The sequence below is a fragment of the Convolutriloba macropyga genome, chromosome 6, assembly GCF_964194025.1.
Source record: "Convolutriloba macropyga chromosome 6, txConMacr16.3, whole genome shotgun sequence".
Classification (NCBI taxonomy): domain Eukaryota; kingdom Metazoa; phylum Xenacoelomorpha; order Acoela; family Convolutidae; genus Convolutriloba; species Convolutriloba macropyga.
The window spans coordinates 67870767-67896727 of NC_134473.1; the positions used below are offsets into that span (position 1 = coordinate 67870767).

The 25961-nt window shown below is 35.3% G+C and overlaps 2 protein-coding genes across 3 annotated transcripts in view; both read left to right on the plus strand.

Moving 5' to 3' along the window:
- The first annotated feature begins 112 nt into the window (after positions 1 to 112).
- LOC142340551 (nicotinamidase-like) lies at positions 113 to 13512 on the plus strand. Its single transcript, XM_075391193.1, has 3 exons — positions 113 to 368; positions 5458 to 6013; positions 12903 to 13512. Exons 1-3 carry the CDS (start codon positions 150 to 152, stop codon positions 13241 to 13243), a joined length of 1116 nt encoding a protein of 371 aa, XP_075247308.1. The 5' UTR covers positions 113 to 149; the 3' UTR covers positions 13244 to 13512.
- Positions 13513 to 14261: 749 nt separating this feature from the next.
- Positions 14262 to 25961, plus strand: part of LOC142340544 (ephrin type-A receptor 4-B-like) — a 56204-nt gene continuing 44504 nt past the window's right edge. The window contains exons 1-2 of one of the 2 annotated variants that reach the window (XM_075391169.1): positions 14262 to 15621; positions 25496 to 25575. In XM_075391169.1, coding sequence (XP_075247284.1) covers positions 15531 to 15621; positions 25496 to 25575 — 171 coding nt within the window. In that variant the 5' untranslated portion in view covers positions 14262 to 15530. The remainder of the gene's footprint in view (positions 15622 to 25495; positions 25576 to 25961) is intronic. The other variant, XM_075391168.1, reaches the window with a different exon arrangement.

A 25961-nucleotide genomic window follows, 5' to 3' on the forward strand; every position in this document is an offset into this window, starting at 1 on the left:
AATTTAGAGAGTCTTAATGGTTAGAGGAAGAAATGGTGGTCCGCAAATTTCGATTGAGAGCAATCAACAACTTCATTGAGTTGCTCTGTTAATTTAGCTGCTCTGTGAACAATTAAAACTTTTCAGATGAGTTTGGCCGAAAGTTAGTGATGTTAGATATATTCGAGTCGTTTCTGAAAGAAAAATTTTCGAGTGATGATCATACAGTCCTAAGTGTCTTCAAAGCTTTCGATCAGGACAATGACGATTCTCTGAATAACGTCGAGTTCGAACAGTTTCTGCAACAGTTATTTAAGAAGTCAGCTCAGGAATATCAGCTTAGCAAACAGCAAATTGAAGATTTCAGATATTTGGTGAACCTACAACAAGTAAGGAATTTTGCTTTCTTTTTTCAGTCTCGCCTTTAGCTTAGTTAAAAAATCAAAAGCTAAATTAAAAAAAAGTCCCTCCTAAAAATGGGCGAATATTGGCTGGTCTCGGGGGGCTCCCAGTACTACGGCTTCATGAAGCATTTCGTATTGTTCAAATCTATCAATACGTGGCCGGTCAATTGGCCGACATACAAATTAGGCGACACACCTTTTAGCCGACACTTAAGCAAATATAGTTACTGGAAAAGCACAGTTCATGATAATTACCCGCGCATTAAATGGGTAAAGTGGCGTCCCTTAGTTTTAAAACAAACAATATTTTGCTATAACTACTAACTAATTTGGCCATGCCTCAGCGGCCCGTTGGACTTGATATGACTCTATTACAACCGAACAAATTATTCAGGCCGAACATAATTAAGTCGAAGCTTCTAGTAACACTACTTAAACTATACAGTTCCGATTTCGGTCATTTTCACGTCGTGTTAATGAAATCTGTCGGCCAATTGGCGTGTCTTCTAATTTGTGTGTCGGCTATTACCCCTAGCCCCTATCAATAAAATGATATTACGCACAAACATCAGCTGAGAAAAATGTAAAACAAAAGACAGAGCATTAGAACACGAACAACTAATAGCGAAAGTAGATAAGTCAGACTAACAGCCTCCCTTCTTGAACCACAGCTCGCATTGAAGCAGGAACAATTTGGTGCCGCCTACGTGTCCTTGAGCCTCGAATTCAGAGGCTAGAACTCCTTAGGGGAGCAAAACTGATTTTTGTCCTTAGGTATGACATGTCAGCGTAGCTGCGCTCTTTTCGCCCAGAGAGCTTCGATGCCAGCTGTTTCAGCTCTTTTGAGGCTGATGGGCCAGCTCAACCAGTGCATGCGAAGACAAAATGTTGTTTTCTCAACATCAATTACTCTTTCTTCACATTTGTTCTTTAAAATAGATTCATCATACTTGTAGGCGTCGCTCCTGTTTTCAGAGCAACTTTTTGCTAGTGGGTTAAAAATGAGAATATGTTTTGTTGAACATGGATTCCCAAATTCCGTTAGCCTGGATATCTAATCTTGAATCCTCATCAGTTGTCGTTGATTTAAGAGCAAAAGTTTCCCCTTGCAACGGCTGAAGATGAGGTTCGATCTCGACTTAATGACAGACATCACTTAACAAATCCGCCAAGGAATGGCGAAGTTCAATATGTCTCATGTGGATGTATTCTCCTTTCGGACAGTGGAGGGCATGTTGCACAGTGAAATTTTGATTGCGTGCGCATAATTGTGGCATCTTAACTGGGTCCCAACATAGCAAAGTGGAATTTGTTGCTGATTCAATATTCTTATTTTCCTGGTTTTTTTCCATTTTTTTGTTGTTTGTTATGTACATCTTCGTTATTTGTTGGGTGGGCGTCTGATGTACGAGAGAACGTAATTAATATTTTCTCAGATTAGTGGTTGGGAAATCGCGTATATAATTTGTAGAGATCTTTTTTAGAGAATAATACTTTCCGTCATCTCCTTTGCCTTTCCTCGAGTTTCTCTTCACTAACACATTTAAGAAGTTGTCTCTCAATTTTTAATATTTTTTGCAAACTACCTGTCTTACAGTGTCTTTAACAAAGTTTTTTTGGAGTCAACTGAAATCAAATTTCATTAGAAAGCGTATCAGTTTCTGTCGGTTAGTTTTCTCCTGATTATTTTTTCCTGTTCTTTCAAAATGTTTATCATAATTTTGTAGAGTGTGCAATAGGACAATGAGGATGATCACTTCTTTACTTCGAGTCGTTTCCTGAATTATTCCGGCTATTTTTTTTGTCGTCAGGAATTTTGTTACGACCATTTTGTTCATTCGTTAATGCAATTTCATGTGAATTGCGTGCGTGACGTTATTTTTTACTCTTAGTGGAACGGGTTTTTTGTTCATTCGCGTGAATAAGTTTTTGTTCACACGTGACTTAGCGCACTCTCAAAAATGACTTCCTCACTCTGTAATTGACTTTTTTAAAACTTTAATTCGCATAGATAAGTTCAAGTGAGTGTGTGTCACTCTAATTGAAGGTTATTTGAGAGGAGCTATTGCAAGCAGCAGTAAGTCATACAGAGGTTGGCTATTGATCACGTTTACAATGAAGTTAGAAACACCTTAGATAACTATAAGTAGGGGATCAGAAAGAAATGGTCAGCTGCAGATGAACACCTGATCTCCTTTCACAAAACTTTTGCGTGCTATGCAAAAATGTATGCCGAATTTTTATATTCGTTATAGCTTGACTTTGAAAAGCTTTTGATTGGGTACTACAAGAACTGCTAATTGAGAAAACTACCCAATAGGGCCCTAGAGAAGGGACTGATAGCCGAGTGGTTAATGCTTCTAACGAGAACTCCTGATGATTGATGTGAAAATCCCACCCTTGGCGGACTTTTTTTTGCACTCATAAAGAAAATTTTAGCTGGGTCACAGTCCCTGAATATCACCTGTCCTTCGAGAGCAATTTGTCCGACGTTAGTCGTTTTATGTTTATCTTACACCGAAACCAAAACGCTGATATGGTAGCGTAAATTATTCAGTGATCGATACTCGGCCTATTTTCGACATCAAAAACCCTTCTGACTTTCCTGCAAACTGACGAGTGTTTGATAACCCGACGATTTTAATTTAGTCACCACAATGGAAAGAGATATTTGATGTCTCGGAAACACTGACTGATTGATGTACTGAAAATGGAAGGAGACTATACAGCAAAAAGTTAACACGGGTTAGTTTTGGGGTAAATCTTCATCAGATGAGAGCAAATGTGTACTCGAAAGATTTCGGCTAATCTCAAAATTTGAGCTCAAGGTTACGCTAAGAATTCTTTTTACTACACTAACTTTTTTGTTCGTTTATTGCACGATACTATGTTACTAGTGTCAATAATAAAGGGAAAATCCGACCTAAACTGGTATGTTTCTGTTCCGACCCACCTTGGTGGGTGAGGAACTATATACTTAAATTTTGTTCAGTCAATTTTGGGCGATCGATATATTCATCGTACAGAGTGTAGTGGTATCACTAGAAAGCCCGTCCAGCGTAGAATGCAGAAAAGATTTTTTGAATTTCGTTTTTTCCACGGAGTTATCGAGGTTTAAAGTTTTGTGAACATTTGACGGATTTAAGTTGTTTTTGTTCACATTTTCCGCATTTTTGCTCAATTTTTTTTTGTAAATTTTGCTATGAAAAATGCTAAAATTGTTAACAAAAGTTTAAATAGTTAACAAAATTTAATTTTAATTAAATAAATTAATCATTTATTTTTTGACATTGACTTTTTCCGTTATATTATGTAATAGGCAATTCGAAGGCTAGTTTTGGTCCATTTATGGGTTCGAATTGTATGAGGTTGCTATTTTTCTTTCTTCTATTTTTTTTGATGATTATATTACTCCTGTCGGTCTTTTTAATGCAATTTTTCGCTTGACCGATTTTTCGTCTCTCATTTGACTTTTCGTCCTCAAAAACGGGATAAACAGGTAGCGCCCAGCCGGTATTAAGTGCTCTTACAGCCTTTCAGCTCGCTAGTCTCCAAGTATGCTAATCACAGAAACTGTTTTCGAGACCCCCGATGTTATGGCCCCCACCCCACTGTTGCCCCAGCCCCCGGTACACCCTCCCCCCCCCCCCCCGCCCGTAGATAGCTGCTGACGAAACCAGCCGCTCGTTTGAGAGCAATTCGCCCGAAGTTAATTTGCTCAGTTACCGACAAATCTTTTTGACGTGCAAATGAGGCCCAATATGCATCATGTCTACAGTTAGAAGCTCAAAGTTTTTATGGCTTCAAATCTTTGTTTGCGTAAAGCTTTTTTTGTTGAATTTTAGGTTTTTTAGCCTTAAGACTTATTCTCGCTTTAGACAATTTTCAATTGGCGTCCTTTGGTGCTAATAGTTTATCTATGTAGTTTTTTGATCGAAAGTTTATTGTGTTTCTGACTTTAAAAAATATTTATTTGTTAAACGAGGAAGTGGATTTTGCCATATTTTATCATCTTATTTTAATCAACTTTTAGCTCAGTTCCAGCAGTGATGTCGCATTATGTTCTGGTTAATTACAATTGAGTCATCGCTTCATTTTACAATTTCAGAAATGGTTTTTTGGCTTCGAGACCAAGAGTTTTCATATATAGTTTTTTATTTTGTACATAGTATTGTCTTTATTATCTCATCACATTTTTACGTTAATGACAGAGCGCATATTGAAACAACGGCGTTGAAAAAAGTGTAATTGAACATATCTAGGTTTTTTAGTGAATAGGCAATGGTTTTAATGGCTTCCGCACAGTTTTCTTTCAAATATTAGTTGAATTTTAGACTGCATAAAGACAAGTCTCAAACGTCCTTTGCAGAGACAAATTAACCTATTTAAGATTTTAAGTCCATTACTAATGGTTTTCATGGCATTCAATTCATTTTTGGAAAAATTGTTTTGTTTTTGGTTTTATTCGTTTTTTTTTATTTCCGTTAAATTGTAAAAAGATTGGAAGTGTAATGCGCCAAAACAATGTGAACTGCTCATTCGCGAAACATGATTAAAGAAATCCTAATTAAGCTTCAAAACAACAGGAGTGAGCTACGCAGTCCCAAAACAAAATTAAAAAGAAATTCTGCTCAAACTTTTTCATTGTACACTGAATTTAACAGCGTTTTTTTTTGAAGAAATACCAAGGACACTCTAAAGTATGAGTTTCGTAATTTTTCGCTTTGTAAAAAGGTAGAGCCCAGAGGGTATTAAGTTCTCTTAGAGCCTTTCAGCTCTATAGTCTCCAAGTATGCGATTCAGAAACTGTTTGAGACGTATACTCATGGTGTGAAGGTTGTTTTGACACCCTCCCCCTGTGAACCCCTCTCCCACATCAGCACCTAACCCCCCCCCCCCTCCAATCCCCACCGCTGCACATCGGTCAGGCTATAAGGACGTGGTCTTAAGTCTGAGGTACTTCTGCACCATAGGCGGACATGTTACTTTTATTGTTTGAAGTCTATATTTCGTCGGATATTGTAATTTACCTTTTTAAAAATAATTTAAAGGCTGACTTATCTCCCTGTTTCAGTCTAGTGCAATATCTGTATCAGTATTCAGTTTATTGTGGTCACATTGCGTCAAATCAATACTAAACCCAAAGTGTGCCCTTATTTTTCTCGACCTGCAAAATGATTATGCTTCGAAGCTTAATACTGACGTTAAGTTGAACCTCTTCTCCAATCTAAACGACTTGACAGAGCGCCCATTCAATAATTTCACCTGTGTTCTTGATTGGCATCCTGAAACGCATTCTTCATTTTATGAAAATATTGACTCGTATAAGGGATGCTTAGTGCAATATCCAAGGCAATCTGTTGACGAAGTTACGATAGGCGACTTTGTTACTTTCAAAGTCGACGACAATGAATATCGGGCAAAGCTGACTCTTAAACACTGCGTACAGAACACACAAGGAGCCCAAATCGTCAACCATCTTAACCTGCCCACTGATTGTGTGAGGATATTGAAAGGTACGGACCCAATGTATTGTTCACGTTCAGCATTCAGGGATTTTGGAAGACTGCCAGACACTGGGTTACTTAAATTGTTACAAGAAAAGGAGATCAGTGATGTGTATATTGCAGGTCAGTCATTACTTTTGAGCATCAATGCTGATTGTAATTATGCAAAGAATTTCTAAGCTCAGATAGAGTAAAGATTTGATCACTGTAAAACACTGCTATAACAAAAGTGCGATAGTACGCTTCCCAAAATTAATTGGGATGTGGATTAAACGGGCTGCACACCTCCCCTCGGACGCCTAGCCTGCTATTACTGCTATTAAATTCGTTTGAGTATGATATAATCCATACATCACTTACGTCAATTAGGCTAGAAGTCTGTTTTCAGGCGCCGTACAAGATTTACAAAAAGGGTCGCTCAATTACAAGATTTTTTCTTTTTAAAAAAAACTTAAGAAAAACGATAAATGATAGTTTAAAGGGAAGTCTTCAATTTAATAAAAGATAGCGAGATGAGCAGCACATGACCTCAAATTTGGATGTCTTATTTTACTTCTGTAGGGAGGAATCAAATGCTTAAAGATATTTTTCTGTTTTTAATTAATAGCCGCACAGCGATAGCTGGGGCTATTATTGGCCTTCTCTTGGTTTTTTACAATTCAAAGAATCTGAATTGTATTGGGGCGCTGTCTTTTTTTTTTAGATCTGTTCACACATTTTCATGATTTTTGAAGTCAAATTGTAGTGATTTTGGTCACGCCGAAACAGGAAATGAAGCGAAAAAGCGAGTGGTTTTGCGGCGTGATTTTTTTGCTCTAATTTTAAAGTAGAGTGAGAAAACGGTGTTTGAACAAAAATTCGGTTTCTCGGTAGTGGTTTTTTGATCACATGCGGCAATTTCACTCTGATTTTTACTGTTTTTTCGATTTTTTGGATCGGATTTTTTTCTAAATGGTTTTCCCAATCTATTCACAGCTCATTCTAGACCTAGTTTTTTGTTTGAATTAATTTTTCATTTCTCGATAGTGGTTTTTTTGGTTCACATGCGGCATTTTGACATTGATTGTCTGTTTTTCTTATTTTTTTATCTGATTTTTTTCTAAAATGGTTTTCGCATTTCACTCGTAGTTCATTCTAGGTCTAGTTTTTCTGTTTAGTCAATGAAAATTCTTTGAATTGTACGTCAGGACTTGTCCTGCTATGTTTTTTATTTCGCCGTCATGATTTTTGTTACGACCATATGACGTCACATCCACTTTTTGTTCATTCGTTCATGCAATTTCAACTGAATTGCATGTGTGACGTCATTTTTCGCTCTTAGTTGAGCGAGTTTTTTTGTTCATGCGCGTGATTAAATTTTTGGTCACACTTGACTTACCTCACTCTCAAAAATGACTTCCTCACTTTGAAATTGACTTTTATTTACTTTAATTCAAAGAGATAAGGTCAAATTGGTGGGTGTCACTCTAAATGAAGCTTATTTGAGATCAGCTAATAGAGGCAGCAATAAGTTACAAAGATTTTTAATCAAAATATAACAGATCAGCCTTCAATGAAAAGACGAATTTTTTTGGTCTGTCTTTTTTTTCACTGTTTTTCTTAGACTGCCGATCTACGAATCTATTGCGGCTATTTTCTGGCAATCTGCCAGCTATGTTTTCCTTGTTGTTAGATTTCCAAGAAGATTTCGCTAGAGATTTCTTTCGTTCCTTTTGTCTGAAGTTCGCTTTGCTAGAACTTATTCAACAAAAGTTGGGTAGAAACAATTTTATTAAAAGAACACTGAAGGAAATCTCTACGAACATTCTTCTTTCTTAAACAGCAGGGAAATGGCGTTCACAAACGCTGCGCTTAGCTTTTTGTTCCGACCCCTCTTGAGGGGGAAGGAACTATATACTCAAACGGGTTTTTTTGTTCAGTCAATTTTGGCCGATCGATATATTCATCGTAGTGAGTTGAGACTGCTATAATTAGAAAGCTTGTCCAGCGTAGAATATGGAATAAAAAAGATTTTTTAAATTTTCGTTTCTTACAGGGAGTTATCGAGGTTTAAATTTTGAGAAAATAGTGTGAATTCCGGCGAGATATTATTCATTTTCCGAAATTTTTGAATGAAACTTCACCAATTTTGCTAAAATTTGTTTTTTTTAAAGTGTTGTTGATTTTTATTTTTAAAAACAAAAGAGTCAAAAGAATATTGTAGGCTATTTTTATTATATTTTTTGTCAAAAATTCTGGCTAAATATTTCAAAATTAAGACTTTTTCTTCAAAAACAGCACGAAAAAAGTTTTAGTCTATTTTGAATAAATTTACAGAAAGTACAGACCCAAACACCACTAACACAATTTTTGTAGACTCAAAAGGGGGCTTTTTTTATATCAAATTCCGTTGAGAGTGCTCTGTATTTAAAACTTCGCCTTTTTTTGCTAAATTTATTCGTTGATTATCAAAAACGCAGCATCTATTTTTGATTTTTTAACTAAAAAAATCAATATCTATAACATTCGAATAATTAAGTGTTCTTAAAAAACAAACAGCATTAGCAGGGCTAGTTTTGGACCAATCTTGGACTGGTATAATCCAAAAATAATTCGGATTGTAAACAGTCGGTCTTTGTAATTAAAAAATTCGATCTCTTCTACAATAATTAAATAACAGACCATTTCAAAAAAAGCTCAGGAATGATATTTCCAATTGTATTCATAATTAGCTCCACATTGTATCTAGTTGATTACTTGAAAGCTTATGGTCGTTTTGACTTTTAAAAGAATTTGATTTTCAAATAAATAGTTACTTATTGAAATTTTGTCACAATATCACGTTATTGACTGTTCATTTATCACAATATTGGCTTTCAAATTGAGGCACAATTGATATTCTTAAAATGCTTGTAAATATAGATTATGATTTTAACGGCTTTGACACTACTTTCTCGAAGAATTTAATTGATTTTTTCAAATTGTTTTTAACTGCCGTTTTTACTTTCTCTTTTTAGTGGCATGAAATTTTACTGTACAATGACCCGGTTTCATTGCCTTTTCTTGGAAGAATAGAAAAGATATTCTGATTTTAGTAGATAGCTGATAGCTTTCATGACTCTGAAAACAATTGTTTTCCAAATAAAAAAAACACTTCAGGCCAATTATGACAATATTGTTGTCAAAGGAAGGTTTCAAAAGGGGATTACTGTCACACAATCTAATTTTTTTGAAGAATTCATTCACTTTACTGGCTTCGACCCGAAAAAAAAGTAAATTAATTTTTGATTTTTGTCATGTTTCACGTTCTTTTTGTAGACATAAGACATATTCTGGACAATTGCAATTCTCATGGGCTTCAGCCGGAAGAATATACGAACCTACTTAATTTTTTTATTCTGTAATTAATGGCGTTCATGTCTTTGGAAGTATTTTTTTCGAAAAATATTTAAATTGTTACTTATTTTTGCATTTTGTTCTTCATTTCTGTCTACTTGTTACCTTGCTTCATTAATGAGAGGTCACATAATACATTTTCAGTGGTTGCAGAAAGTGCAATTGAAAACATTTTGAAGGCCATATTTTGGCTTTACGGTATCGAAAGCGTTTTCTGCCAAGTTTTATTTGATTTTTTGTTTGTTGTCTATATGTTCTTTTTGTAACCGCGTAAAAAAATGAATACCGGCAATTCCTAATTCCTTCTCTGAAAGCATTGGTTATCGTACTTTTATGGGATAATTTATTTGATTTATAATGGTTTTCATTATTTCAAAATTCATTGTTCTAAAAAAAATAATCGAATTTTTCAACTTTACTGTTTTTGATCTTTATTGTCTAATTGTTACCAAGCCTCTTTATTAACTACTCCCCTAAATTTTCTGTTGAATTCAAAGTTATTTTGTTTAATATCAGTTTTATCTGACGGTATTTTGACTTTTTTTATTAAGTTTTGTTTTTTACAACGGACATGAAGTTTTTGATGTAATTAATTTTTGTTATTGCTGTTGTTTGATTTTGGTGTACGTCTTGACCCGCTTTCTTAATATTTGCACATCTCATCAATCTAATGCGCAATTTTTACCCCACCACAGTTATTTGCGTTGGAGACTTTCTTTTCGTTCATACACCAATTTTTTTTTTAAATACTTGATTTTTTGGGTTTTTCTATGTTCCTCATTTGGTAGACAATCAAGCCAAAATTGTGAATGAGCGGGGTCGGAACCTTATGTGCGATCGCACATAACCGAGTCGCCTTGTTTGTTGTAAAGTCAAGCTTTCTTTTTGTGTGGGCTGTTTTTGTGTGCTATTTGCTTAGGGGGTCCTAAATATCAGCAAATTAAAAGCTCATATTTGATCCAGTGCGTAATGTCGAAAAATAGTGCTGCAGAAGTGATTTTTTACTTTATAGTGGCCTTATGATCTGATCAATAAACCGTTCAGTAAAAACGGCCTCCGTAAATATTGAGGTGCCTTTTTAATGAAAACAAGACGGCTTCTAAGAGTCCATGCGTAGCACAGAATGTACAAATATACCTCTCAAGGTTATAGAAAGGACTCTTAAATTCTGACAGTGGAAACGTTGGGAGTATAGGAAAATAACTTTTGTGCATTGGAGAAAATTGCCTGTACTGTTTAAATCAAAATATATGCCGAAAATCATACAGCCACACAAAAAGAGTACAAAAATAAACACCAACACAGAAATACAATGATCAACACATTTAAAAAGACCAACAGAAAAGAAAAGATTTCCGTCTTTACTTTTCAAAAATGATTTTGGTTGATTTGATGGTTTTTTACGTCTCCAAGTTGTTGAAAATACTGAAATGTTTAAGTTTTTTTGAAATAAGAACTTTTTGGAAAAACAACTCTAGATTTTAGAAAAGTTTACCTTTCTTGCTCTGAATTGCCTGAAGTCTTCGATTTTTTGTCGGTACAGAGAAATTATGGTTGGAACAATAGTTTTGAACCACCAGCAGACAGAGAGGCGGGTAAAAAGGTTTTTAAATAAAAGTTTGACAAAGCGAAATAATTTTTCGGCAAATTTCGCTCAAATAGGTTAATTGTTAACGTTTAGGCTTGAAACTATAATGAATTACTGGTAGCAATGTTTTTTTCCTTTCAATTTGTCCTTCGAAATTTTAAACGAGCTCCCCTTTTTCAAACTTCCGATAATTTATATGAACCAAAGCTAGATCCTGAGGGCTACAAAATAGTGTTCTTTTTTCTCTACGATGTGTAATTAAAAAGTGAGAATTTGACTGAAGAAAAAAGCCAGCCTCGCATATATGTTCCCATATTTTGAATAAAATGGTGGAACAAGCGCGACAGCCGTTTAGATTTAAAACACACTGTTAAATTGTTGGATGTTAATAATGTTTTGGAATCAGAAGTTTTGTCAAGTTCGTGTTCGAGCAATCTTATAAGTTGTTCTGGCGCGACTTTTTCAATCAGTAACTGTCCAGTTACTAACATTTTTTGGATTATTTTTTCTCTTTAGAAGATGTAAATTTTGTATTATCCGTTAAACGAAATCCAATCAGTAGTCCCCTAACTCAATGCCACATTTGGTTCCATTTGCATACTTGGAAAAACAGTCGCTTTTGTGGAGAAATAATTACTTGGATATATATAAATTTTGTCAATGAAAAACCGAAAAGAGAATTATTTTTATTTCAAATGTTATTCCCTTTATTCAACTTTTATTCCTTTCGCAAGGGTGGAAAGGTCAGAAATTCTCAATTTTCTAGGAGAAACAGAAAATGGTATAGGTCATTGTACTAAATAGTTTATTTACTTTCATATTAATTTTCGTTTTTGGATCCAGTGCCGATCAAAAATTGGCACATCTCTATTGTCATTAATAGAGGCCCTCATCTTCTCAGCCGGCTATTATAGCCCTCCTATTTTTTACAATTCAAAGAATTTGAATTGTATTGGGGCGCTGTCTTTTTTTTTAAGATCTGTTCACACATTTTCATGATTTTTGAAGTCAAATTGGAGTAGTGATTTTGGTCATGCCGAAACAGGAAGTGGAGCGAAAAAGCGAGTGGTTTTGCGGCGTGAAATTTTTTCGCTCTAAATTTAAAGTAGAGTGAGAAAACGGGGTTTGAACAAAAATTCGCTTTCTCGCTAGTGGTTTGTTCACATGCGGCAATTTCACTTTACAATTTTTACAATTTTGGATCGGATTTTTTTCTAAATGGTTTTCCCAATCCATTCATAGTCCGTTCTTGGTCTAGTTTTCTGTTTATTCAATGAAAATTCTTTGAATTGTACGTCAGGACTTGTCCTGCTATGTTTTTTTACTTCGTCGAATAAAAAAAATGTTTCGCTCTACCTCATTTTGCCGCTTTTTCAACATTTTGCGTGATATCTTTTTGACTTCTCTAGGCTAGTTTCTCTCTTCTCTCATTCTGCTAAAAGTGATTTTGAACATCAGTTGCTCAGCAAAGCAATTCAAAATGAACAGCGTCAGTATAAAAAAATGAAGTCAGAAGTAGAAACGGGATAAACCCATAAAGCCCAATTTTAGATGCCCGCTATTTGAACGTCGTTCCTATAAGTCTTAGTTACCATCTCTAATGCTTATTGGTATTGATAGTAGCCCCTGTAGCCTCTCTCTAAGAAACAGAAGTACGTTATGTTCAACTACGAAATGCCATCAAAATAAATCGGACTTCAAAAATGTTTTTGTACAAAAATCTTTTTTTAATATCTTATATTCTTTCAATCCCAATCATGCTTATTGGAATCAACGGCGGCTATTTTCCGGCAATCTGCCGGGTATTTTTGTTTTTGGAAACAAGGAGAAATGAGGCTTTCGTTTTTACTTTTTTCACAAGCAACCAGTGACCATTTTACATTGTTTTCTTTTCCTACTACGTTTTGTTTAAGCTGTATAAGGCGATGATGGAACCTGTTGAGACGCAAAGATTAAGGCAAGCCTTCTTGTTTTCATAATCCCTGGACTCAGTATTTACAGTTGTGGGTGTATCTTAGTATGAGGCAATAATGAGTGACATTGTTTTAGGCATTGGATTGTCTGATGGAGTAAAGCATACAGCCTTAGAGTCTATCAAACATGGCTTCAGAACCTGTGTCATATGGGATGCCTGCTGTGACGTCACTTCAACATCTTCACTGCAAATGAACGATCCTGCTGTCACTGTTTACTCTACCCTAAGTGACAATGGGGTGGCTATTGTCATGACTGACGAGGTGGAAGAAATGCTCAATTGTGGGAATCGGCGACCCGAAATGGGCTATGTATCTTTGGTCAATTATGCAATGGCTATGAAAAAACTGTCATCTATTAACTCATCACCAAAAATTGTTAAAATTGGTCACGCTAATGAAGAGTCGGAAAGCTGAAAAGTTTTTTTAAAGTTGTCGAAGTGCAGTTTGGTTTAGTTTTTATCAGCAATAAATTATCATTAACTAACAGCTGTGCAATGTTTAATAAAAACTGTCCATATCATATATCAAGTTTTATAAATTAAGAATGTATAAGTAGACTTAGATAACGTGTAATTGCTATTATATGTACATTTAGAGCTATACTCAATTTGTTCATTGTTATGAATGTAATTTATATCTAATCAATGCAAAGCATTGTTACAAAATTAATTAAAATTTGGCCGGCTAGTTTTCATTCGCAGCGGGCCTTCGATGAAATCCTGCGGTTTTTGTCTTCAACCAGTTTGTATGTGAAGCTTGCATGTACTATGACCAATCTGCCTGAGCGAAGAGAAAGCAGTAAATAAACTGGTTAGTTAAATTGGTTAAATCAGTCGGTAAGAAATCATAATTAGCCAGGTAATAAATTATAACTAGTGACTTCAAAGTGGCAAACAAAGATGGAACACTTATGTTAAAAAAGATGACAAGTATGGTTTGCGAAGTTTAAGAGAAGTTCGATCACCGCATAAAGTATAAGCACTATTGGCGTGGAGTTCCTAATATCTAATCAATCATTAATCGGCATCAGATAATCATAAAATATTTCACGCTTGGGTGATAGCGACTATGGTTTTATAGATCATTATCAAATTCTGCATGTCAGCCTACGTTTACTGTACAACAGAAAGAAAAATGTTCTTTTAATTAACGCGAAAAATATTCTGGAGAAAGGTAAGAGCTATTCTAAATCTTGCATCATCTTCATTTAGTGGAATCGGTTAAGTTGTCTCTATTGGCTCTAAGCGTATAAACACATTTTTCAATCTTGAATTCTATATTCTCAAAACTTTTATTATTAAGATCTTTAACAACTCTGTTCTAACTTCATTATAACTTGCTAAAATTCAATTTGTGCTTCAAAATAGTGCTACAGCCAATCAGAATCAAGATTAAATCATTATTAATGCTGAAAACTTCATTGGCTTAAATGAATATTTATAAAGCTTAATGAGATTTTTATGAATTTATTCTCTTACTAAAAACTAAAACCGAAATTTTTGCGTTTTTGTTTCCTTAACCTGGAAAGAACCTATATCCCATAGTTTTTGATTTATTTACTTTTTGGAATTTAATTATTTCTGGCGCTCATAAAAAAGGCGTGCTACTTGTTACTTCACTGAATAAGTTGAGCCCTTTGGATGGTATTTTGACCGACTTAATTTGAAGGAAAAATTCAAAACTTGCTTCCCGATTTTATCAGTTTGTTCTCTGATGTCCAAATAATATTGAGGGAATACATTCCCTATTTGTTGGCTGAAGGGAGAGTGTTTACACAGATTTGAAGCGCTCTTATTGGCTGAAATTGTAAGGATTATTTTGTGTCTGCTGTCCTATCCTGTCTTTATGTATGCATGTGAACATACAAAATCAGCGATTATTTGAGAACTATTTAAGGAACAAATTGGGGAAAGCCTAGAGCTGAGAGAACAATACAATAAAGGCGACACTTTTTGCAATAAATGCCTGCCTTATTTCGACTGCAATTTCATTGAGCAAATATTGGCCTATTTGAGATCTTAAATATTTCATACAAAATTTATCGGATTTAGTGTATTGAGAATTGAAAGACAGACCTCAGTTCTTTGAGAGTAGTCTAGTAGGAAAGTTGACACAATTGACTTTTGCCTCCAAGTAGTCGGTAAGTGGTTATTTCTTTGGGTTGTAACCTATTATCTGCCCACCCTCTGAGCCGAGTTTATTACAAAATATTATTTGTTATTCTTACTCTCATTGTGAAATTTTTACGATTGCTTTAATTGTTACTGCTTCCATTATTTTAATTTTGATTTCATTATCTTTACTAGGAAAACGAGGTAGAACTATTGTGAAATTGAAAGCTAGCAGACGCAGGATTATAACGACAATTGGGCGCATTTTTAAAAATCTGCGCATCAAATCAACAAACTCGAAAAACTTTAAAACCGCAACAATTTTATTAATCGATTGCCATTTTATTTGGACTTTTTCGCGATTGTTTACCAAAAATACCTGCGCATGTGAACAACTTATTTACACAAGTTGAGTTGTTACGCTGTGAGATGAGTATTTAGGCAAACATCTCACAATAGGCTGTTTTGTTTGAGTAGATTGTTTAATTTGGTGATTAGTTTCATGAGTTTTGTTTATCCAAGTTGCGTGTGACCCAAACAATTGCATTTTCCTAGCTTCCCTGTACAAAATTTCTTCATTTTGGATTACAATGCAGTTGAAACTTTATTTCTTGTTTATTTTGGCGACCTGCGCGATGCTCAAAAAATCCTCCTCCCAGACCTTGTCACAATCAAATAAACGTAAGTAACCCGAATACTGATGAAAAAGAATAAAACGTTGAGACTAGTTTGCACAAATACTACACAAATGTTTGCATAAGCCGACTTTAAGCGCCTAGATGACAGTAAACAAAATATTTTGAAATATAGCAAACTTTGCAAAAGTAATCTCAAGATTTGTTCGATTAGGTTGTTGATAAAACTAAGTTAATAGATAACTTTGCAAAACCTGTTAACCGTGAACCATTTTAATAATTTAAAGGAAAAGTTATGTACAAATTGACCTTTGTTAACCATTTCTCAGGTCGCATATTCAGAGGTCCTTATGAGAACGGTACATTAGTCCTCGGTACATTAGCAATTTAGCATTTAGACACCGCTTAAACAAGCATGCATCCATAAATATTCGACCCAATTTTTCCGTTTGACTCATTTTGACTAAATTTGAACTCGTTGACTAAAAGGTTTCTTGACTGTTCTTACGACCAACTATCCCGACAATTAAGTATGCTCTTTAGTTGTGGAATTCAAGAGCTGTTTCAACGGTAGCCTTGGTTTTTCTGGATTTTAAGGTTTTTAGTGTCCAATTAAGCCCAAAGTGAAGGTGGGTTTAGTGAGGTCGGGAACTTTACTGCTCGTGGTTAGTTGCAAATATCTAGCAAAACTTGAGCCGTAATTTGAAGTATTTACCAGTGAATCGCGATGTAATACTCTTGATGTCCGCGCGTATTTAAAATTCATAGGATCGAGTAATTTCCACTTACATAAAGCCAGCAAATTAATGTGCAAGCCTCTTGGAAAAATTACTTAGAAGCCTCATTTGTATTTAGAGAACTTTTCATTCTCAAATTTGAAGCAGTTTAATTTGAACACCTTCCATTCGGAATTAAATTTTGCGATTAAAGTAGCGAAAAGACCACTCCCTTAAGTATAGAATTGAGTTCGAAACTAATAAATTAGCGGAAGGGGCTTTGTATGTCCTTGGATTTCAATTTTACCCGTGGGTCTGTCAGGACATTTTTTGTGTCTTGAAGCAGCACATTTTTGGTCTGAACAAGTTCGAGAACAATTCAGGAGTCATTCCGGAATTTGAGCTTAGCATTGAGCAAAAATGGTTTAAGTTTTGAGCTGCAACTGATATAGACTTGTCAAAAACTGAATCAAATTGCGACTGAATGGGTAACATAAGCGACAATAAATCAAATGCTTTTTGTGAAGTCCGTGTCGTATTTTTAAATTGTGGTTACTATAGTAGTTGATCGCTATAGTAGTTTATCATACTGCTGCGGTCAGTATGATAAAAACATCCTAAATTGGTTTATTCTTTTCTCTGTCGTAGTTTTTGTAGAGTCCCTCACTCAAGGTCAAACGATGTTTTGCTCAGTTATTCAATTTGACCGGAATTAGCTCAAAAATTAGAGTTATTTGAAGGGCCGTAGTTGATAAATTCGGAAGATTTGGTTTTCTGAGTATTTTTTCTTATTTGACTGCTTTATCTCCAATTACGTTTGATCTCGTTTGAGATGATCGGAACAAACGTTTTTCCAAATGAGCTTCCATATTCCATAATAAATGAGTGGTTTTGCAACATTGTACCACCTTGTCGGACAGTTTCTAGGGAGAATACGGCATCCATGATATAAAATTCAGCTTATTCGCGAGAGTTTTGTCATACATCGTTTACTTATGTCTTGAAATGTAGATTAGAGTTTAACTGAGTCTTGAGTGGAGATTAGAGAACACACATCACGATTATCTTTCAACAAAAAAAATATCTGCGCAATCTAAATTACCGTTGAGAGCTTGATTTAAAAAAATGATGTCTGAAATAATGTTGTAATTTGAAGGGTATATTCTCGTTCACGTCCTGCCTCGCAATATGTCAACCCTCTTAGACTAAGCTATACTGTATTTCAAGTTTAAGTTCTTAGCACCCGACTTTACTATCGACAATCAGCGCATTTTATATAGATTTTTTTTCGATTTATGTGAGTTGACAATGTGTATGATTCTTCATCTGATATCGGTAAATATCGATTCAATCATTTTGCCTTCATTCAATCATCTGCTCCAATTTTATGATGGCGTGGTAGCCGAGGGGTAAGGTGTGTGCGATTGACACGCCAATGATAGATCTTTGGACCCCTACCTCCGTGAAGCTGTGTGTGAGGATGAGCTCTTGCTTAACCATAGTTTCAGGTTGACAATAGTTTCAGTCTGAAAAATCTGGGTTGAAATAATGGTACCACGTGAGTCTCAGACGCAAAAAAAAACTGGGCAATGTCGCCTAAAAAGCATGCATGCTCACAAAATCAGCAGTCTGAAATGTGTGGAGAAATAGAATTGGACAGCTGATAACAGGGTATGTTTAATGCACTGCAGACTAAAAGCCTAATGCTGATCCGCTGCAATTACGCGGAAACAAAGTTATTATTTTATAATATTAAACGTTATCACTTGAAAAAAGTCAAAGTGGCGCAGAGCAAATAATATTGCAATATCTTGTCTGATGCCATTTAGTTTAAGTATTTTGACCTGAAATAATTTGGTTGTATGTGAGATGTCTTCTTCTGTAAGTTTTGTTTTAAATTAAGGTTTTTTTGTTTAGTGGGATGTATTTTGGTCCTGAGCAATTTGCAGAAACCATGAGCGAAAATCCTTGTCTCTATTTTTCATTGCTAATAGGCCCAGGCATATTACTTATTGAAGAGGTCTCGAAAATCGATATAAAGAAATTGAACGTAAGCCGGCTTCACGTGGACAAATTAAAAGAATAATTTTTAACTAGGGAAAACAGAGTTGGTAATGACTGCCATCGAAAAATTTTCTATTTCACTATGCGTTCACTGTGGCCTGTAGAAGTAACTACTAATAAATACGTTTGCGCTGAGACTATCGGCAGATCATTAACGAATTAACAAATCTGGCCTTTTTCGTGTTTATTATTTTAAAATATGAATTTTGGGGTTTTTCCAATCATGCCCCCCCCCAGCTTAATGGTCATACAATCTATAGCCCCCTTACTATGCTAACTGTGCCATAGTGGGGGGGGGGTTAAAATGGGAAAGACCCGAATTTTTGAATTCAATTTAAATGCTATTATGTCATATTCGTTTCTCAAATCTCGTACATAAAACAGCTTTCTCTCAGATAATATAAAAACTTTTGAACTTTTCAGTGCGCGTTTTGCGATCTCATTCTTTCAATTTATTTGAATGCAATTTTCCGCTGGTTTGGCAAACCATTATTTTAGTTCAGTCTCAAAATGGGTCGCCTGAAAACCTAACTCAAAAGTAGCTAAATCGATCGCTGTCAGCTAATTTGACCGCGCTTATTGATCAAAATCAGTAGATTTAGCCATTTGTACGCTCCATTAGACATAAAAAAGTGTTCATATGTCGACCTTAATTTTTGCCCACTAAAACATTGGCGCTGAAATAGTCCATTTATTGCTTTTTCAATCTAAAGGAAGTAATTAAGAAACTGTTTTTATTGCTAGCCTGTTCTAAAACGCACAACAACCTGCGATAATTTAGTGATGCATTGTGCTGTGTTTTTGGTAAAGCAGGCTGTCAAATGATCAAGTACAGCTTTTTCGCTGGGATTTTTGACCGATGTCTGGGTTCTTTTTAATAAGCCAGTGCTTTATGCAATGATTTTCCGTGGAAAATCTTGGGTAGAAAACTTGCCACCAAATATGGATGTACAAAATTAACTGTGGAAAAACAATCTGAAAATCAAGATAGGGACGGATTTGTTAGTTTTTTTCAGCTATTTATATCTTGATTATTTTTTGATAGATGGCTAAACACAGTGAAAAAACAGTTACGACCTGCTTTTTCACCAACATCGGGACGTCCTTTAATCACCTGGAATATTCATGAGTCTATAAGGACAAAAAATTGTTCTGGGACCAAAAATTTTTCTCTATCAAAAGGCAAAACTCGTTTGTTAGATTAGCGATACTAGATTGGAATGAACTACCCAGCGAAATTAAAATCAAACAAGACAAAAAAAGTTTCCCCAAGCAACTTAGAACTTTCTTCTCCTCAGCTTACAAAAGAAACCCTATTTTGTGGAAGGTTACTTGTTCAACATGGCGTGACTTTAAATTTGGAAAATGAATTAGAACTACTGTTTACTGGTTGGGTTGACTTTATAAACTTAATTAATTTTTATTTTGAGATATGCGACATAATTTGAATTTAACTCATGTTTTCTGTTATAATATGGAAATATTAAATCCATTTAAATAATTACACTGCCGGACTAATATCAATTGTACTCGTTGATGTGGATCGGAATTCAGTGTTTTTTTTTTTTACTTTGGGCCTCATAAAAGGTACAATTTGTTAGCAATTTGGCTTAACTGTTATTTTAGGTATCAAAGCTTTGTGCAGTCGTAATGACAATTTATTAGGAGCATTAATTAGGGGACTAAAATACGGAACAGCCGCGAATTGGCCAGTCAATTGAGAAATAAGTAAGACCAGCAAAAGTTGTGGTAGGTCAATAGATGCATGTAAACACGTCATATTTTGTTCATTTGGATCTCAATCAGTATCTCACAAATGTAGGCTTCAACTTTTGGTCAGTCCCTTTCGGAACTTTTCCTCTTTTGTTGACGTTATTGTTTATACTGCACAAATTGGTCAGTGAAAGGCGGCTTTAGTCTTGCGACTTGTTTTGCCAACTTGCTTCGGTTGACAATCGGCATTGTTTACAATTTTGCCAAGTGTTCAAAGTTTTATGGCCGGTCCTGACAATTTCGTTCACACCAGTTCCGCTTTTCACTCAAATAAACTTAAGCACTGTTTTGAATATTTGTTAAATGCCTGAAGTCAGTTGGGAAGTTAATTGTGAATGATTTTGTGAGTTTTGTTATGAATAAGGTTCATTCATATTCAGTGAGCGAATGAAGCGATAAATCATTTTCGGGCAAACTTCCAAATTCAGTGAACCGTATAAAAGCTTTCGTTATAATCCTAAATGGCAACGTACTAAGTTTTAGACAATGATCTTAAGTTGAGCGTTGTTATGACGAGTCCATTCAAGGAAATATAGGAATGTTTGCTGTGAATATAGGGTGGGGGTTCGGGAACTTTGGAATGAACGCCAAGCGTGGGGGGGGGGGGGGGGGGGGGAGGGAAGTATAAGAATGTGAAGAACGGTCCAGAATTGGAGCGGTTCCAGACGTTTCTGTTGTCATCTCGACTCCGTTCTTCTTGGCTGATTGTTTCTCTTACGTTCGTTTTTGTGTTGGTACGTCCCTAGGGAAAACAGTGACTTTGTGTTTGTAAAATTAACTCAATAAACACAAACTTTATCTTTCTCGAGGGCTTTGTTTACTGTTCGCAATGTTTCTGCTCAATGGACTCTCAGGACTTTGCGATCGAACCAGGAACTATTGTGCTAGTCAAACGATGTGTACAAAACAAAGTACGCATGTATGCTAGGGATCTAGCATTGTTTCAAGACACTTAACAGAAAGAGCTTAATAACTGCAATTTGATATGCGCAAACTAAGAGTAGAATACTGTGTCAATATTTACAATTTCGGGCGCAAGTTTTGATTGTCGAGAAGTATGTGTTGTCCTAAGTGCAGATCTTTCGTGGCATTATCCGGTTTCGTATCTTGATCAAACTTTGTAGAAAAACCCAAAGTTTGTAGGTAAACCCAACCTACACCCTCTTTCGTATTCGAGTTCGAACTACAAACGCGATTGATTTCAATTGGTCTCTTACAAGTAATATGAATCGCAGTCGGTTTTTCTTCTCTTCACCCCGATTCATGTAACCCAACAAAGTTTCCACCCCAAAAGCCTTTCACCAAACCCTACGAACCTCTAGTTTTGAGAGTTCCAAACCCTGAAACTCTTAAGCCATATGTATCTATCCCGTATCCCTTATTTTGATTGTTAATTGTACCAATTTTGTTAGGAATTATAATCGGGGTGAAATGATAGAGGAGGGGTAAATTATTCGGAGTTAAATGATAGGGGGTGAAACTAATACGGGCGACAAAGGGGAACACCAAAATTACTGTACCAGGCAATCAACCCTCTTTAACTTACCTTTCCGAAAAGGTTAACTATAGTATATAATTACTTTTTTATAGTTGAACAATAAAAGTTGAAAAGAGCTAGACAAGTTAACATAATCTAATGCTGTGTGATCTTTGTCTAAGGACTAAAATGTCATTAAAAGCTAGACTAGCTCCTTGTTTTTAATATGTCTGTGCAAGCATGTTTAATTCGGCCTTACAAAGCTTAATCCTTGTAACATCAAATAAGGAAAACATGGAAAACTTCAGGCTAAGTTTTATGGAGCTATTTCCGCGGCGTTTAGTAATCTTCAGCGCTCCTTACAGGAGAGCGTTGATAATAAATCAGATTTTTACACCAATAAAAATAATTAGGATAGTCTGCTATTCACTGAGTGCTTTCGTTTCATTTCAGTTTGTGTCTTGTGTTTCTACCTGTCACGAAAACTATCAGAACAATAAAACTCAACTAAGGCAATCTCGATTTTTGTAGAAAACTTGCGCTCCAAGTTCCTTTGAATCAAGTTAACATGTCTGGTCTTTTTTTTTTACAAAACTAAGTGCTTTTTGGATGTTAATCTTCCAAGATCTCGGAAAAAATCTTGCAAGATCTTGCAGGATTAACATCCAAACCCGACTCGTAGTTTTTCCTTTTATTGGAAAAATGAACCTCAAAAATGAGCTAAAAGTTGTTTTTGAATTGGCTTCCAGTCTTAATAAGTTAAAGTAATGAGCTTTAAAGTGGATATCAATTGTTGTTTCCTCAAATCCAATATGTTTTTGTGGTGGTCCCGATATTAAATACCTTATTAGCGTTGGTTACACAAGATCTTAATAGGCAGTTTTTGTTAAAATCCAACTAATCTCTTCCAAAAAGCATCGAAGCTGTAAACATCGGTGCTCTATGGTAAATAAAAAAGGGATTCTGTTGTTAATTTCCCCCCTTTTATATAGCTAAGAAGTCTGAAAATTAATATCTATTGCTTGGTCCAAGCGGAACATAAATAAATAGGTAGTATGTAGCTTGCCTAGTGTTAAAACAGAATTCAAATCAAATTCATTCTCATCTGGTTTTAAACCCTTCTAAACCTCTCCTAAGATTTCTGACATTAAATCCTTCCCTATTGTACTGTTGGTGACAAAAGACGGTTTTAAATTGAGAACACACGGCTACTGCTTTAGTCTCTTTGGAGGTCTTTTATGAAATTAAATACCCTACACATAGGTAACCTGCTAATGCTAAAAGGTCAAAAGCTGCCTTTTTAAGTCTGCGAATAACGTTTAAAGTTCTTTTTTTTAAGTAATATATAGTCTATTCATTTCATTTGAGTCTACAAAAAATGTTATACTTTAAAATTCGCTTCGTCATCAACTAACGTTGCCATATGTTAAAGAACCGGAATCACCACTATCACCCCCCCCCCCCCCCCCCCCCCACCACCACCACCATCCCCAACCCCACCCGTGAAGGCTTTTTATAATACCACCGAGCACTCGTTAAACAAGCTTACACATTTTCGTTGGTGTTAAGGAAAGTATCATTTCTGGACAAATTTTTCAGTTTTCTCAAGCTTCGGTAAAAATTGTTAGAACGAGATCATATATATTACAGATAATACATCAAGTATGATTTTACCCCAACCGAAATTAAAAGTTTTTTTATTTGCTCTTTGAAGAATTTTTGCCAAGAACATTTCAATAGTCAATCAGTAGTATTGTATAATTTAAAGTTACACACCTGAGTAATTTGCGCCGTTAATCGTATACAATGCTGTTCCGTTACTCAAAAAGTGTTCACTTTGTTCTTATTTTTGCTGCTTTTATTTTTAAAAAAGATTCATGACAAAACTCAGCCATTTTGGCATGTATAAGTAGGGAGTGGTAAAGACTCATGATATACTTACAGCATAGACTTCATATTATTACGTAATATTTATTGAGATGTTTGAGTTTAAAGAACATGCAGGCAAGTTGCCCCAACTCTTTTCATTCGAGTGACAGTCGAACAGATCGGTGGTACATTTAACAGGGCGATCGCCCAATTGGCCGACAGGGGGTTTAGCCGACAACCCAGAAAAAATTAGAATTTGAAATTATAACCCGACCGTGCAACAATTGTAATGGTTAGACAAACAAGTGATATTTTAACCAATCAGATTTGTCGACCAATCAGAATCAAGTTGTCGGCTATGTTTCCCATTTTTTCCTTGTCGGCTAAGCGCCGTGGTCGGCCAATAATCATAGCACATAGCCAAACAGATAGATGTTAAAAATTAATTGCCAAATTTGATGAGAATTTTTAATTGGCCATTTAAATTGAATCGACTACAAATCGAAAGCTGGTTATTTAGAAGTTAATTTGAGACTTATGTAAATACATTCCAGCATGAACGATATTATCGCCGCAGGAAATGTTTGTAAGATGGACGTCAATTGTGTTGATTGAAGTCGTTTTGTTCATACTTGCAGAGCACAATTAATACATCTTGATTGTCCTTTTACCTGTGTGACAAAAGTTAAACATGAGTCAAGACTTACAGTTGTGCTGAACTTATCAAAAGCTTTTGGCATTACAAAATATAGTTGACGAAATTGGCGATTTCTGATTTGAAGGAAACTCTTGAAATATTTGTCGAGATAGAATTATCAGAATGTTTTGAACAAACAAAAATCTTTTGATAAAAATTATTGACCACATATTTTCAGCTTTCTCTTAACACTTCGCTGCTTTTCAAAATTATTACTGAAATCATAACTGTTTATCGATATCAATAAACTGTTAATAAGAATTCCGAGCCCCCCCCCCCCCCCCCCGCTCATATTCCTGACTACGGCGTCTTAGTGTACATCCCTGCCCTCCACCAATTACCGTAAATGCAGCATAATGGGGGAATAATTTCGTGTTGTGATGCCTATAATTGGAAAGCCCCAAAAGTCGATGTTAAGTCATAATAATTTGCGTTGAATAAGTCTACGATCAATTGTAAAATCATATTGTGAAATAGATACCTAAATGGTTAATCCTTTTTCATAATTTTCGGTTCGATCGTAGTGGATTAGAAACAAAAGGGATGATTTGTTGACAAGATGTGATTTATTAATAGCGTCTGAGAAAGCTAGCTGTCCTTTTAGTACAATGGGATGATCAAATATGTCACTTGGAACAATGCCTGAACAGCTTAACCTGCCGCTTAACATGAAATGCCTTTTCACAATTGCGAAACGACAAATCATCACTACCACTTTCGTAGTTATCCATTGATGCTAAAAACGCAAAAGAGAGATTTCAAATTGGAGTGAAAAATTGTCCACCATGAGAGATCACTATTTTTTTGCGATTTGGTTGTTGACCGAGAAAAACTATAAATATTCGTGGTAGGGTAAAATATGAAAAATATTCTTCAATTCTTGAAAACCAGCGTTCCATTTAGTATTATTTCGGATGATCACAAGTTTCGTTTTCGAATTCTTGACAAAGAAATCACGACATACGACCGATTCTTTTTGATTTTTTGTTATATCATCAGAGCTTTTTTTTATTCATCAGTTGCTGATTTTTTGGACTTCCTTGTCTAAAAGCAAAACATTCATGGATAAGAACTGGATCTTGGATACTTTATCTGAGCTAAAAAAATATAGCAAAAGCAAAAAAAGTGCATTAAACCTGTTCTTGAGTCATAATTTTTTTCAGTCACGTTGAACCAATGCTTTTCGGTTCTTCTAAAACCATCAGATTTTGTAGAGGCAAAAGTAACAAACCAATTCTGGTTTCAAGTGAAGAACATTTATTTATAGTGGAGGTAACATTTTTGATTGTGTCATTATGTGAATTGATGAAGATATTTGTTTTAGACATTTGTGCGGAGTACAGTGGAGCTGATCTGAAGTCCCTCACTAATGACAGAGGGTTCTCTTCTAGCGACAGTAACGGGGTTAGTACATCAAATGTTAAACCCAGATCCGCGTTCAACATTTAAAATGCCCAAAGTCTGGTCTGCGTGTGCATATTATACAAAACCCTTGTTCAAACTTAGTAGCAAGTTAACAAAATTTGCAAATCATTTTGCAAGCTTTATAAAGTGACGTGTTGTACTGCTAGTGAGTGAAAACATTTTTTCTTAACTCTCACATTTTGCAAATTTTGACGTTTTGCGTGATTCGGCTAAAGTCACATCTAAATTCGGGCTAACATCTCGTAACCTGTATTCATCTGATGATTGTTAGCCAGGTTGCTCAATGACCTCTGAGTACGATAATTTGTCGATCGCAATAACAATAGTGTGGAAATATTGACTCCATATTTTTAAGTAATTTATGT

Coding starts and splice junctions, on each gene's coding strand:
- LOC142340551 (XM_075391193.1), top strand. CDS start 150: ATGTTAGATATATTCGAGTCGTTTCTGAAAGAAAAATTTTCGAGTGAT. Junction 369..5,457: donor ATTTGGTGAACCTACAACAA/GTAAGGAATTTT, acceptor TCCCTGTTTCAG/TCTAGTGCAATATCTGTATC. Junction 6,014..12,902: donor CAGTGATGTGTATATTGCAG/GTCAGTCATTAC, acceptor ACATTGTTTTAG/GCATTGGATTGTCTGATGGA.